We start from the raw sequence: 15,654 nt of genomic DNA on the forward strand, positions 1-15,654 counted from the left end.
GTAGACAGTGTTACTGGCATCTACTGGCTGGTGTTTAGTTATCTGGTGCCTTAAAACCTGATAGGAAGGATATGGCTAGTTGTCCACTGTAACAAAACACTTGATATTGGTGATTCTAGAGAAAAAAGATTATGTTTTCCAACTTAGCAAGTGGTGATATGTCTTATATCTGGGAAGATGGATGAAACCTAGAATGCTCCCACTCTGATAATTCTTTAAAACAGATACAGAATATATTGGTAGATTATTGAGAAAAAAAAAAAAGAAAGTAGAAAAGAAAGTAGAGAGGAAAAGACTTTCTACAGTAAAAGATAACTAAGGAGAGGCTTTTTAACTTTTTCAGTAGGATCATTCTTACTGGGATTTAAGTGGGGGTTGGGGCTAACAATAAATATTACCTCGTCTTTCTCCTTCTAAATTTTTTTTTTTTTAAGATTTTATTTATTTAACAGAGAGAGAGAGAGAGATCACAAGTAGGCAGGGAGGATCTCAGTAGGCTCTGAGAGAGAGGGGGAAGCAGGCTCTCTGCTGAGCAGAAACCCCAATGCAGGGCTTGATCCCAGGACCCTGAGACCATGACCTTGAGCCGAAGGCAGAGGCTTAACCCACTGAGCCATCCAGGTGCCCCCTCCTTGTAAATTTGAAATCAACTGAGAAGTAGATTCCTTAATCAGTAAATTGAAATGTAAAAAAATCAGCTTTATTGGTGGGGTTGACTGGAGAATATTCCATAGATCTGTGGCCAAATGGGCTTATGACCATCCCCCCCCACCCCCACCCCCCACAGTTAAACTTGACCTAACAGGGTGATAGACCTCTGGGAAAACTGCTCATCCTTAACTCCCTTCCACGATAGAATTGCTGGATGGCATCCTGCAGACTATGTCTAGTCCTCCTGATGCCTCATCTCTCCCTGAGTGGCCAGGAAGGGACAGCCATAATGATTAGTTTCTTCTTTCGGTTGTTGAAGGGTTAGGGAATGAGAAACATTATAGGGGAAGTCTCTCTCTCCTCAGGGAAATATGAGGCTGGGAAATAATGGCCCTCCACGACAGTACGGTGGTGAGGTGCTTTTCTCCCCCCTTTCCAGAAAATTGAATCATGAGCTTAAATTGTTTCTTAGATTAAAAAGAGTAAAAGGGGCGCCTGGGTGGCTCAGTGGGTTAAGCTGCTGCCTTCGGCTCAGGTCATGATCTCAGGGTCCTGGGATCGAGTCCCGCGTCGGGCTCTCTGCTCAGCAGGGAGCCTGCTTCCTCCTCTCTCTCTCTCTCTGCCTGCCTCTCTGCCTACTTGTGATCTCTCTGTGTCAAATAAATAAAATATTAAAAAAAAAAAAAAAGAGTCATAGATCTTTGTCCTTAAAAACTTGTAAAAGTTGGGAGAAATCAGTCTGGTTTTAAATAAATATTTGACTTAATCTAGAAGCAAAGGCAGAGACTGGGGGTTTGCTTAGTAGCCTCTTTGTGGATGCTTATTAAAAAGTATTTGCCTACTTCCCTGAAATACCTTTTGCTTCAGTTTGGTTTTAAAGTCTTGCTAGCAAAAAGTGATTAAGACTCTTTAATTTTTATTAACTATTTCTTAATAATGCTCTGAAAGCTGTAATTATTTTCAAGATTCTCTAATTTAGAAGAAGAATTACTCTTTTCATCTAGTGTGGGGTCAGTTATACAGAGTAGCAAAATGTTGGTTCTGAACTTACTATTTTGTTCTTGCTCATTCCTGTCTCCCTTTTCTCCTTTCTAGAATCCTATTCTAAGAATTCGGACACTCAGGCATCTACCATGGTGTTGGGTCCTGAACAGAAGATGCCAGATGGTAATTTATAGCTGTGTTATTGTCTGATTTTTACTTGGAATTTGGTTTAAATCAGTAATAGAAATTGACCGTATTTTCCTTCTTATCATCTATCACAACAAAAATTGTCCTGAACTCTTCCCTAGCTAACAGTATCATCATAGAGGCCTGCTCCAATCAGGTCCAATCCAGTCACCATCCAGTAACTTAAGCTGTAAATGATAACCATGAAGATCTGTCTCATATCTTATTTCCAATTCTGAGATGAACCAAGATTAGCTGCAAGTTTGGTTTCTGTAGCAGTAATGCTTCCAAGGGCAAGTGTTCACAGGCCTGGCATAAAAACCTTTAGAATGCTTTGGCTCTTCACAGCACTGGGATATTTACATTAAGGAACAGTAAAATACCGAGCAAACGCATTTAACTGTGTAATCCATTAGAGGGAGTTTTCTAATTCTTTCTAATCTAAATTTCCCCTTTAGAATTTTTATTCCTTTTCTTTAAATTTCCTCATAATTCAGAGCCACTTCACAGAAGTGGGTCAGCTCCCTATAAAAAGAAGCTTTTGTTTTTCTAGTTGGATGCTACAGGGATTTCTTGGAAACCCTGACATTAGAGCTCTTTGCTTTGAAATTGCCATTTGATGGCTACCAAACTCGGCTTTGTATCCTTCTGGCAGATTAGCCCTTTTCTCCCAGTCCCTTCCCTTACCAGCATTTAAGATTACCGGCAAAATGCAGGACCTGGAAATGCTGATAAGCAGTCTAAGATGAGCCCTCCTGTCACGAGGGTGCCCACACCCCATGACCTGAAGCTCTTCATGGCAGGCCTTAGTCAGGAGGCAAAGGGTTCCTGTTTGGTGGTTTCCCTGCAGCTTCAGATTTTTAACCTAACTGTGGCAGGATTTTTCAACTTCCACATTTTTTGAGAAGCCTGACAGAGGTGTAAAGTCCGAGGACCATTCTTTGGCTCAGTCCTACCAAATAATGGATGGGGGTGGGGGCCGAGTAGGGTAGTAACTAGATGGACCTAGTTCTGTTCTTCTGAAAGTTAGGATTTTAGGTTACGAGGGTAGCTAGACAGGGAATGTTATATTTTGAGCCCTAGGCATCAGTGTATTTAGAAGAAAATGAGATGATACTAAAAGTTGCCAACCAGGAATGCAGAAGTGTGAAAGTCGGAAAACCATTGTGAGATGAGTGTTAAAACTGACCCAGAGCAAAGTGACTTGGGAGGAGGAGTGAGAGGGAGCTTTTTATACCATAAGCTTTTTTTAGTTTCCTGAATTTCCATCCATGTGAATGTATTGCCCTATAAAGAATTATAATTATTCTATATTAAAAATATAGATGAAAATAAAATATTGGAAATAAATTGAGTAGGGCCAGGTTGGTCTTGTGCATTTAGGTGTTAAAAAGATTTGATTTAAAAGTTACTAAGGAGTGGCGTCTGGGTGGCTTAGATGGTTAAGCCTTTGCCTTCAGCTCAGATCATGATCTCAAGATCCTGGGATGGAGCCCCACATCGGTCTCCCTGCTCAGCAGAGAGTCTGTTTTCCCCTCTGCCTCTCTCCCCTCTCCCCTGCTCATGCTCTCTCCCTCCCTCTCTCTCAAATGAATAAATAGAATCTTTAAAAAAAAAAAAAAGTTACTAAGGACAAGTTGTTAGTGTATTTTGTTCATTTTTATTTCTTCTCAAATCTGTTAATTTAGATGATATTTCTGGAGACCATGGGGACTCTCCCAGTCTTGGTGCCCTCAACCCTGCCTATAGTACCTCATCTCTCCCCCAGTCCGAGGAGCACTCACAGGAGCCCTTTACCACCTACTTTGATGAGAAGATCACCATTCCTGAAGAAGAGGTTAGTGACAAATCCTTGGAGGAAAACGTTATTTAGGGAAGACTTAGGAGTGGAAAGTCTGCTGAACAACTCAAGAGCAGTGGCTTCAGATCTAATTTTGCAAGCAGTCTCTGAAGACAACTTTTGTAATCAGAATAACTGTTTATAGTAACTTTCAGGAAAATGAGGACCTTGAGAACAGTTGCCACATTGTTCTAGTGATTATTTTTTTATCTAGAAAGTATGAATTTCATGTGTTTTACAGTAGCTTTTGTCCCTTTTGAGTGGTGGTTGGGTACAAGGGTACTGATACTCATACTCACGTTTTAGAATGAGAGGCTGGTGGATGGAAAGAGCAGGTAAGGGAAGGGCTCTTATTTGGACAGAGAAGTGGCCAGGTTATTGATAAGAAGTGGGTAAGATGAAGTTGAAGTTGGGCACACCCAATATGCAGAAGCTGATATTGTTGCTTTATATGTAAAAAACAAAAAAAAAAAACAAAAAAAACCAGATAATTAGATCAATATTTTGGAGGTAATAATTAGTTTGATCTCTTCCTCTCTTGTATAGTATTCTTGTTTTAGCTTTCGTAAGCTCTGGGCTTTCACGGGACCCGGCTTTCTTATGAGCATTGCCTACTTGGATCCAGGAAACATCGAATCTGATTTGCAGTCTGGAGCAGTGGCTGGATTTAAGGTGAACATCTAGTCCTCTCCCTGCCCCTGTTAAACACATGCAGTCCACCCTCACATTCTTTCCCCCTTCTCTGCCTGTTGGATATCATCAGCCTTGGCAGTTAGATGCAACTTCATTGGCAGGGACACTTGGGTGAAAAGTACCTTGCCATCTGGTTTTTAAAATTTATTTTATACACATAGTTAGCTTTAAATTTATTTTCTTTTATCCAGTCACATAGTTTGCCTTGAACAAGGGAGAAATTAAGGCTCAGAAAGGTGTGAGATGACCTAGCAGGTTATGTGCAGAACCTGATACAGATCTCCAGGTCATTTGATTCTTGAGCTGGGCTCTTTCCTGAATGTATTTCTCATTCACATTGCCAAACAACGAAATGGAAATACTCCAGTTGTATAATGAGTGTTATGATGGGATTTTTTTCTTCTCTAGTTGCTCTGGGTTCTTCTGTTGGCCACCGTCGTAGGGCTGCTGCTCCAGCGCCTTGCAGCCAGGCTGGGCGTGGTCACGGGGTTGCATCTTGCTGAAGTGTGTCATCGTCAGTATCCTAAGGTGAGTCATGTTGTGTCCTGTTTGTCACTCATCTCAGAGAAACGTGTGTGTCTGACAGAATGTGCTGGCCTCATGGTATATACTGAAATAGTGGAGGACTTAGTGGTCAGGGGCCCTGCGGATCAGTTCCAGGGGAAATTCTGTAGCCTCTCTTGCTGTCAACTCATGGTTCTGTACTTCTTTAGAATTTAAATTGAGATTCATTTTTAGCCAGAAAGCTTCCTTGGAAAAATTCAGTTAGAGTAAATATTTACCATTCATTCCGCCTTCTGATATCTAGCAGTGCCCAGCGCATGGAGGGGTGGGAGTGCTTTAAGCACTTTCATTCATACATCCATATTCCTAATACACGTTATTTTCTTTTTTGTTTGACTTTGTCATCAATTTGAAAAATAACGTATTCTCTTTTACTATAAACTCTATGTGGCAGGATCTTTGGATTTGTTAAGAATTATTTTTCAATTGACCCTGACTCTGGAAGTTACACTGTCTTCCACAGCTCTTTTCTGGACATTTTGGGCCTTTTCTTATTGCTGCCTAAGGCAGGAATGGACCCTATGTCTGGAAGATAGTTTTAACCTAGCTTCATCTTTAGATAAGATAATGATCTGCCTCTGGTTTGTCCTAAATGTATAATCTCCTTTTCTGACTCCGAAAAGCTATCCTTATCTGCTTTATCCCCCCTTATATGCTTCTCAGAAAAAACCTTAGTAATTTATAATTTCTTGTAGTTTCTCTTCACGTATATTAACAGTTATTTTTTTGTGACCATTTTTTATGTAGTAGATACCTGAAGCTGTTGTGTTGGGTTTGGGTTTTTGTTTTTGTTTTGTGTTTTTATTTTTTGGTTTTCTCTTGGCCTCTGTGAGCCAGTATTAACTAAATTTGTCTTTCAGCTGGATCGTTTGACCAGATTAGGTTCCCGTTTTGTTATATGCCACTCTGTTTCAACCAGTTTGCTTGGAGTCCCTTTACATATTTGTCCTTTTTCATTTGCTTATATATTATCATTATATTAAGGTTGACCCCAGCATCTTCATTTTTATTTTATCTCTTCAGCCATGGTCAGGATAATTGTCTTCTGTGGTCATTTTCTCTTCTCTCCTGAACAATATTTTGACCAGATTAGCATCCTCATTTTCCCCTAAAACTTTTGGATTGTTTTTAGTCAGGAAATTAAGTGGAAATTAATGATCAGAAACCATTCCTCTATTGAATGGAAGGTAAGAGAAAAGATTAGGATCAGCTGCTGTCCTGACCTTGGCTCATAGGCATCACCACATAGAAGCACCCTTGCTTTCTCCAGCTTGGGGGTACAGTGCAGTGACAGGCCAGGTGGAGCCCAGTTCTGGTACTTCATCTCTAGACTGAAGCCTTATGGAGGACTGTTGATGGGTCAGTGCCAAATGTGAATTCCAAACTATAGGGAAAGTTCTTAAAAATGATTAATTAGAACTATGTCTTTCTGCTGTTTGGTATTTAGGTCCCACGAATTATCCTATGGCTGATGGTGGAGTTGGCTATCATTGGCTCAGATATGCAAGAAGTTATTGGCTCAGCCATTGCCATCAATCTCCTGTCTGTAGGAAGGTGAGAGGGTTTTCCTCCAGAAAGTAATATTTTGCTAGATTTCAAAGCAAATGTAAAAACAAAAACCAAATTAATTTTCAGTTTTCAAGATTCAATTCAAGTATTATTTTTTCTGTGGAACCTTTCTGGAGCCACCTTCTCTCCCAGCAGCTGTAGGCTCTGTATGTTTGTGTTCTCATGTTGGGTTATGCATCCCTCTGTTTATACAGTGTCTGACATGTGTGTTACAATTATATATTTGTATATCAGTTTGTCCCACTAGACAGTGAGCTCCTTGAGGGGTAAGACCCATACTTTTTAGCTTTGTATCCTAAATGTCACTTAGTAGACAATGTTTGAATGAATGTAGTTTGTTCATTTGGTGCTGTGATCCTAAACTACCCAAGGCCTGACCTCCTGCCACTGTCCCCTCTCCCACGAGTCCTTACTTCTCCAAGTGTTGTGTATCTGGAGAGCTGTTGGAAAGAAAGTGGTTTTCAACCACTAATCTCCATTTCTTCCCATTAATCTCCATTTCTTGTCTCTGACCTAGGGTTCCTCTATGGGGTGGAGTTCTCATCACCATTGCAGATACCTTTGTATTTCTCTTTTTGGACAAATATGGTAAGGAGACTGGGAATGGAGGGGTCAGTGAAAGGAGCTACTTCCCTTCATCTGGCTGGTGGAGAAGCCTGCCTTCTGTGAGCTCACTGTTGCATTTTTCCCCTTTAGGCTTACGGAAGCTAGAAGCATTTTTTGGCTTTCTTATCACCATTATGGCCCTCACATTTGGATATGAGGCAAGTGTTGCAGGCTATTCATTACTTTTATAACCAAAAGAGAGGGGGTTGTTTTGCCTTTTCTTTTAAGCCTGTATAATGCTAGGATGGTTTAATTTTATCACATGTGTTAACAAAAAGCCAGTTCAGCCTAGGCCAATTTTGAAGAGATATGATCTATAGAGACTAGTCTCTGGGAAAGCCTGCTGGTCTCCTAGGTCAAAAATGACCAGATTTTGTAGGACTTCTAGACTAGACTCCCTGGTTCCAAGTTGGCTAGCCCCATTACAGAGCAGCCTTAGAGAGAGTTAGGGAGGGAGTTGCAGCATTATTCCTGGCTGTTAACTTGGAAGAGTTCTGGTTTTGCTTATCCTGGCTTATACCACCTGCAGCTTGAACTTTCTCTGTATTCCAAGTTAATGAACTATAAAGGATATAGTGGATGTTTCTTGGTTTGTTCCCCAACCCAGATACTCCTAAGAATCAGTACCATTATAGGCAATAATGGTAGCTTTCTTTATTTTTTAAGATTTTATTTATTTATTTGACAGCACAAGCAGGGGGAACGGGAGAGAGAGATGCAGGCTCCCCGCTGAGCAGGGAGCCCCATGTGGAGCAAAATCCCAGGAGCCTGGGATCATGACCTGAACCGAAGGCCACTCAGGTGCCCTGATAGTAGTTTTCTATGTCCAATTGTTATAAACTCATTTTTTCTCATTGGCCTGGTTGAACTTCTAAAAGCACATCTAATCTGGGATGCCTGGGTGGCTGGTTCAGTTGGTTAAGCGTCTTGACTTGATTTTTGGGTCGGATCATGATCTCAGGGATCGGATTCTCTCTTCCACTGCCCCTCCCCCTGTTCACACTCTCTATATCTAAAAGAAATAAAATCATTTTTAAAAAGCACATCTAATCTGTGAGTAGATTATGTAATAGATTAGTCTAAGGCTTCCAAGAGAAAGGCTAAACCAGGAAAAAGTATGTATGAGAAATATTTATGAATGTGTCTCAGCATACATTAGTGGCAAACATATTTTTAGATAAACATAGGTGAATAGAGGAATAAGTATGGATAATCAAGAATTGACTATATTCTTGGGTCTGCCTCATAGGAGCCGTTGTGAAAATAATGTCAGTGAGGCCCTTAGCAGCCATCTAATTCTTTAGAATATTAATGACATTCTCTACACATCTACTTTGTATATCTAAAATATGATGTGAAATACTTGGATATCCCAGGCCTGAATTCTCGGACCTCTGGAAGCAAGTCCCTCATGCTGCTTTGTTTTCTGATGGTTCTATATTCCTCATTATTCTAGGTGGTTGTTGAAGAAAGTGTTGTAAGGAGCAATGGATGCTGAGTGTTTCCTAGTACTGTGTTCCTCCCCTGGTCTCATATTCTAATAGTTATGTTGGTATGTAGTATGTTACAGTGAAACCCAGCCAGAGCCAGGTACTCAAAGGCATGTTCCTGCCATCCTGTTCAGGCTGCCACACCCCACAGATCGAGCAGGCTGTGGGCATCGTGGGAGCTGTCATCATGCCACACAATATGTACCTGCATTCTGCCTTAGTCAAGGTATGTCCCTTATATCTGTGTTGTCCGATAGTTTATGCTTCCTTTAGTTGCAGGGAACACACACTTAGTTGAAAAGCATTAGAGCCCTAAAGGAGAGAAAGGTTTTTCCATGTTTGGATGTTTATAAACTTTGCACACTCAGACTCTGTTTTTGTCACAAAGGTGACCAGAAATAAGTGACCCCACAGAGAAACTGGGACTAAAATTCTTCATAAAAGGTCGAAAAGTGCACCAAATCTCTTGTGTTTAAATCCCAAAAGATTAAAAAAAAATCCCAAGAGACTCAGTGACCTTGAGGAGATCAGGAGTAAAGAGCCCAAACCAAGATTTTATCAGTCATCTTATACAATAGTTTGCTGGGAGATCTCAGAGACCTTTATAATGAAGGTTGTTAGGACTGAAAATCAGGTGGTTTTTTTATGTCAGTGGTTCTTCTAGCCACAGTAACTGCGAGCTCAGTAGCACATAGTCATCATTTCCTGTTTGAGGAACGTGCAGTGTTGTCAGAGGGTCATGAGGTCCTTAATCACTGAGCCAGGATGTAAGTAAGTTTTCTCACATTTCTTGTGAGAAAATGTCAGTTGTTTGCCCTCTAAATCTTTCAGCTAACTCCAAACTTATGAAATAGTACAAGGAAACTTGTTCTAACTAATCAAAAAATGACTTTGACGTTTATGTCTCTAGTCCAGACAGGTAAACCGAGCCAATAAGCAGGAAGTTCGAGAAGCTAATAAGTACTTTTTCATCGAATCCTGCATTGCTCTCTTTGTTTCCTTCATCATCAACGTCTTTGTCGTCTCAGTCTTTGCTGAAGCATTTTTTGAAAAAACCAACGACCAGGTGGTGAGTAAGCCAGGGTCATGAGTGATAGTGAATGTGAGGGTAGTGAAGGCCGGAAAACAGGAAGAGTGACAGGGACTTGGAGCTCAGGGGAAACAGATCTCCAGGTTTGGGGCTGCCCCCTCATCATGGCACTATTCAGGGTCCAGAGTCTGGGGATAGGCCAGGCCTGGACCCATGTTTCCAACCTATTGGCTCAGAAGGGAGTTTGCCTCAGAATAAAGATTGCCTCACGCTGTTGTGTTCGTGCCTTCATGTCTGTTTGGCTCTTTGTCATCATCCCCTTTTGTTTCCTGTTTATCAACTGCCAGCCTGCTTGCCAGTCCGGTATTTGGAGGTGAGGACCGGTAGGGAGGAGTCAACAAACAGAACGCAAAACTGACTAAGATACTCTCTTTCGTATTTTTTTTTTAAGATTTATTTATTTATTTATTTGACAGACAGAGATTACAAATAGGCAGAGAGGCAGGCAGAGAGAGAGGAGGAAGCAGGCTCCCTGCTGAGCAGAAAGCCTGATGCGGGGCTCGATCCCAGGACCCTGGAATCATGACCTGAACTGAATGCACTGAGCCACCTAGACACCCCTCTTTTGTATTTTGAATACTCTATTGTCTTAATTCCTGATGGCCTATCTATAGGATCTCTGACTTCTGGCTCTGCTATGACTAAGGAGTCCATTCATATTTCTTAAGGGCCCTCTCCTCCTGTCATCACTTAAAGCGAGCCAGCATTCATGTATTACTGTGCACACCTTTTTTTTTTTTAAAGATTTTATTTATTTGGCAGAGACACAGTGAGAGAGGAAACACACGCAGAGGAAGTGGGAGAGGGAGAAGCAGGCTTCTCACCAAGCATAGAGACTGATGAGGGGCTCGATCCCAGGACCCTGGGATCATGACCTGAACTGAACACAGACACTTAACAACTGAGCCACCGAGGCACCCCACCATGCACACTCTTAACTCAGTATATTTTTTTTTCCCAAAGATTTAATTTATTTGTTTGACAGACAGAGATCAGAAGTAGGCAGAGAGGCAGGCATAGAGAGAGGAGGAAGCAGGCTCCCTGCTGAGCAGAGAGCCCAATGCGGGACTTGATCCCAGAATCCTGGGACCATGATCTGAGGCCAAGGCAGAGGCTTTAACCCACTGAGCCACCCAGGCGCCCCAACAGTAAATATTTTTGATAGCATGAGGGTGTAGAAGGATTATGGAAGAAGACCGTAAATGCCATTACTGCCAGTCCCTGCTCTCATTACAACCTGTATCCAGTGTCTTAACTTCCAGCCTATGTCTCCTAGGTGACTTGCATGTGACCTGTAGTTTGTGATCTGTAGGAATGCCCTTCTGGTCTGGTCCTTGCCTCAAAAATAAAAGTTGCTCCTGAACTGCTTTGTGTTCCAGATTGCAGTCTGTAGAAATAACAGCAGTCCCCATACTCACCTTTTTCCTGATGATAACTCAACACTGGCAGTGGACATCTACAAAGGGGTAAGCCTTTTCAGATTTGTAATCACTGCTCCTGAATCAGTATTTTTGGCATAGTGTCTGATAATTTTCTGTGGGTTCACTTTGGAGCTGAAACTGTCTTCTCTGGAGTGTCATTTACTTCAGAGGTTTAGGTGCCAGGCAAGCATTTTTGGATTATGTGGGAGGGAATAGAGGATCAGCTAAAAGATGAACTGTAGAGTTATGGTGGTAGTATACTGTTTTATAGGATGTTAACTGGGGGGAGACTAAAGAAAGTGCTCCTGGTAAAGTATTCTTTATTGGAACCTCTCAGTCCCTTTTAATGCTGGTTACATTATGAACCTCCCAAGAGTAGGATGCATAATTTATGTAGTATTTCCCAAATGTATTTGACCTTTATCTTCACTCCTGTTACTATCTTCCAGAATAGTGTGTTAAGTAATATAATTGGGGAATTGTTGTGTAGACTTTCTTTCTTTTTCTTTTTTAATTTTAAACATATTTAAGATGTAAGTTGAGGATGAAGGCTTTAGGAACTCGGAGAAAAGACTAAAGCAGAGGAATGAAGGAGTATCCAGCAAAATTTAGGTCGAAGGCCCCTAAAATGAGGTCAGGTCCTGAGTCTGGCTTCTGCAGAGTAGGGCCCAGCACAGCACTTGCTACAGAGCAATTTTGTTTTGGTCGTTGTCTAAGCAGATCATTGACAAAAACATCTTTCTCCCTTGCCTCCCCCAGGGTGTTGTACTGGGATGTTACTTTGGACCAGCTGCACTCTACATCTGGGCTGTTGGGATCCTGGCTGCAGGACAGAGCTCCACCATGACAGGAACTTACTCTGGCCAGTTTGTCATGGAGGTATGTGCTGTTTTGACTGGTATAGAATAGAGGAAGAAAACATTGATTGCCCTTTTGTGACATCTTCTTAATCCCATGTTTCTAGGGTCTTCCTGAACCTCCCAAACCTTTTTCTGTTTCCTGTTCTAGACATTTACCCTGCTTCTGGGTTTTCTTCCAGGGATTCTTGAACCTAAAATGGTCACGCTTTGCCCGAGTGATTCTGACCCGCTCTATTGCCATCATCCCCACTCTGCTTGTTGCCATCTTCCAGGACGTAGAGCATCTAACAGGGATGAATGACTTCCTGAATGTTCTGCAGAGCTTACAGGTGAGGAGGGAGCTGGGGGAAGCCCCATCCCATTTAATCAGGCAGTGTTATATATTGCTGTTAGGTACCAAGCCTGTAGTGCTGGGTCCTGGGAAAAATTCAGAGGAAGAAAGAGGCACAGTCTCGGTAAATGTATGGAATCCCTGGTATCTGAAAAGCTTTTAGAAATGTTTTGGTTTGTAAAAGCCTATTGAATGGGAATTATCTGCTATAATTATATATGGAGTATAAAATTACTGTTTTTTAATCCAAGCAAACATGAAATAACATAGGACATGGCTAGGTCCTATTGAGGTTAAAAAAGCAAGACAGATAGGAATGTTTATAAAGACACTGGATCAGAATCGGTGTCCATTGACAGAATAAAGACATCGGATCAGACGACTCCATAGGTTTCAACATAATGCATGAGCATCTTGGGATAATAGGAATAATTTCTCATGAGGTAGATGAGACAGGTTATTATGTATTTCCGATGTGCTAACAGTGCTACTCTTGGGATAATACCAGGATCTCCAGTAGCCCCATCTGATCTCCATTCTTTCTCTTCCAGCTTCCCTTTGCTCTGATACCCATCCTCACATTTACGAGCTTGCGGCCAGTAATGAATGACTTTACCAATGGAATGTGAGTGTACTTCTCAGTTCTGCAAAAATATGTGGGGAAGCATATCTTCATTGAATAGACCAGTGAGAAAATGAGTCAGGCGGGGGAACCACATGTTTTGAGAGGTGAATGCTAGAGCTGCCCCTTAGTTTTTGGCTCAGAGAACGGAGACTATGAATGTAGTAAAGAAGGCAAGCACATTTTTCATTTCTAGCATGAGAAAGTTCCACTCTTAGGGCTTTAATTCTTTAGCTTTGGTCACTGAAGTGTAAAGCACCTTAATTCCATGTTAAATGAGAAAAGCATAAATGAATACCTTTTATGTACTTCTTGAAAGGGTATGGGGTATTTGAAATTATTTGTTGCTTTCTAGGTACTTGAGACTTGTTGCATTTTTAGGGACTTAAATATTAAGGATTACTTGATAGTATTTTCCCCTCCTCTTTCTCCCTATTGATGTTTTACTTGGGACATGATAAGAATAATTTTCAGTGCATTTTGAGATGCCTCTTAACTCCTGTCCTGTCTACTCCACAGGACAGTGTCCTTTTCTGCTTGTGAATGGGTTAGACTATTCCCCCAGTGACTGATGATTCTTTTACAGAGGCTGGAGGATTGCAGGCGGGATATTGGTCCTTATTGTCTGTTCCATCAACATGTACTTCGTCCTGGTTTATGTCCAGGAACTAGGGCATGTGGCACTGTATGTGGTAGCTGCTGTGGTCAGTGTGGCTTATCTGAGCTTTGTGTTTTACCTGGTAAGTCTTTTCAGAAGGGGGCAGGGGTGTAGGTATCAGACATGGTAGAGATGGGGCTTATGCACACCAAAATGAAAGGATCCAAAAGAGCAAAATAGCAATCTTTTTTCTTTTTTTTTTAAAAGCACATAGCAAAAAAATAAAAAAAAATAAAAGTCCTATCTCCAGGTTAATGAGACTGTTTATGTGAAATTGTTAAGTCACCTGTGGTTCAAAATATTTTTAACCATAAAATTTATTTTGGCTCTTAAGAGCTGTCGTGTTACTTCTGTCTGGTTTCCATTCTTAGTAATTCCTGATAAGAGGGGCACCTGGGTGGCTCAGTTGGTTAGGCATCTGCCTTCAGCTCAGGTCATGATTTCAGGGTTCTGGGATCAAGCCTCATTTCAGCCTCCTTGCTCGGCCGGGAGTCTGCGTCTCCTTCTCCCTCTGCCTGCTCATGCTTGTGCTCTCTTTCAAATAAATAAATTAATAGCTTTTTAAAAATTCCTGATAAGAGAGTATCATGTTTTTGAAGAATTAAAAGAATAGTATATAGAAAGTAGAGAGTGGCACAGGATTTTTTTTTTTTTTTTTTTTTTTTTTTTTTTAATTTGTCAGAGAGAGAGGGAGAGAGAGCGAGCACAGGCGGACAGAATGGCAGACAGAGGCAGAGGGAGAAGCAGGCTCCCTGCCAAGCAAGGAGCCCGATGTGGGACTCGATCCCAGGACGCTGGGATCATGACCTGAGCCGAAGGCAGTGGCTTAACCCACTGAGCCACCCAGGCGTCCCAAGAGTGGCACAGGATTTTAATAGCTGTCTACAAAAGAAAGAATAGTGATATTTTCTCATTGAATTACTCTAGAGTTATTTAAAAATGTTGGTTATAAAAGCATCACTATACAGAAAATGCAGAATAATGTATTCCAAAATGATCATTTTTTTCCCCCCTAAAAATCAGGGGTAAATTATGTTAAAAGTGGTGATAGTAGTTGTGTTAGGATGTTTCCTTGATGGATATATTCTTTTGTCTTATTTTCTAAATCTTCTGTAACATTACTTATATTAATGGAAAATAGTTGTAGCAACAAAGACAACAAACCCACCTCCCTGTTCTCTACAGGTTTCTCTGAAAAATGCATATGTGGAGGCTTAGGGACAGCAGAATTTGTACCATATATGCTTCAGAGAATGGTTAAGGATGGAGGCTGGAGACCTGCTGATCTTTTTAACACTTACCTAGTCCCCATGCTAATATCTGACACAGGTTAAGTACTCAATTGAGAAAATAACTTTAGTGACTATTGAAAAATTAAGCCCTGGATTGATTTATTTTTTCTTCTTTCCTCCCTAGTAAACCTTGAGCACCCTAGGATTATGCTGAACCTATATTCTAGGGATTTACTCCAAGAAAACCCAAGTAACTGAACATGTCCTTGACAGGAATTATTTTTAAAATTCACTGTAGAAGTTAAGGGAATCCTTCCTTCCTGCAGATTAGCTCTGAAGAGACTGAGTTGTCCTCAGGTAGCCTGAGACTGTTGAGGTTGTTGAAGACCCATTTTTAGGCTGGGGACTGATTCTAGGGTTGGTTACTGCTATTAAGCTCCCAAACACATACTTGAGCAGTTTGGGGTGCTGTCCCAGTTGTATTGGTCTGTCAATCATTACCTCCAGCTGCATCATGAGGAATGGGGTAGGACTGAAGAAACATGGTCTTCAGGGAACTCCCAGTTGGACAAAAGAAACAACAAACAAAGCAGTAGGAACAGGGAACTCGATATTGAAAATAGTAATAGTATGAAGAAACTTTGTTGAGAAAAGCAGATTCCAGGATGTTTTAATGGGGGTGTGGGGTTGGGAGAATGACTTGTGCAAACTGGGTGGTAGGACATGAGCAGAGTTGGATGTTCAAGGAAGAGAGCAGGGGGACGCCTGGGTGGCTTAGTTGGTTAAGTGTCTACCTTTGGCTCGGGTCCTGATCCCAGGGTCCTGGGTTAGAGTCCTGCATCAGGCTCCTTGCTCAG

At 41.4% G+C, this 15,654-nt stretch overlaps 1 protein-coding gene across 5 annotated transcripts in view; it reads left to right on the forward strand.

Annotated features, from left to right (window-relative positions):
* The window catches only part of SLC11A2 (solute carrier family 11 member 2), a 39,158-nt gene that overhangs the window by 15,897 nt on the left and 7,607 nt on the right, over window positions 1-15,654 (forward strand). For 4 of the 5 annotated variants that reach the window (XM_059185346.1, XM_059185350.1, XM_059185349.1 and 1 more), the window contains exons 2-15: window positions 1,747-1,818; window positions 3,510-3,658; window positions 4,208-4,333; window positions 4,763-4,882; window positions 6,366-6,472; window positions 7,005-7,075; window positions 7,184-7,251; window positions 8,654-8,809; window positions 9,494-9,652; window positions 11,053-11,139; window positions 11,854-11,973; window positions 12,134-12,283; window positions 12,837-12,910; window positions 13,494-13,647. In XM_059185346.1, coding sequence (XP_059041329.1) covers window positions 1,747-1,818; window positions 3,510-3,658; window positions 4,208-4,333; window positions 4,763-4,882; window positions 6,366-6,472; window positions 7,005-7,075; window positions 7,184-7,251; window positions 8,654-8,809; window positions 9,494-9,652; window positions 11,053-11,139; window positions 11,854-11,973; window positions 12,134-12,283; window positions 12,837-12,910; window positions 13,494-13,647 — 1,613 coding nt within the window. The remainder of the gene's footprint in view (window positions 1-1,746; window positions 1,819-3,509; window positions 3,659-4,207; window positions 4,334-4,762; window positions 4,883-6,365; window positions 6,473-7,004; window positions 7,076-7,183; window positions 7,252-8,653; window positions 8,810-9,493; window positions 9,653-11,052; window positions 11,140-11,853; window positions 11,974-12,133; window positions 12,284-12,836; window positions 12,911-13,493; window positions 13,648-15,654) is intronic. The other variant, XM_059185351.1, reaches the window with a different exon arrangement.

Source organism: Mustela lutreola, chromosome 8 (genome assembly GCF_030435805.1).
Source record: "Mustela lutreola isolate mMusLut2 chromosome 8, mMusLut2.pri, whole genome shotgun sequence".
In the NCBI taxonomy this organism is placed as follows: domain Eukaryota; kingdom Metazoa; phylum Chordata; class Mammalia; order Carnivora; family Mustelidae; genus Mustela; species Mustela lutreola.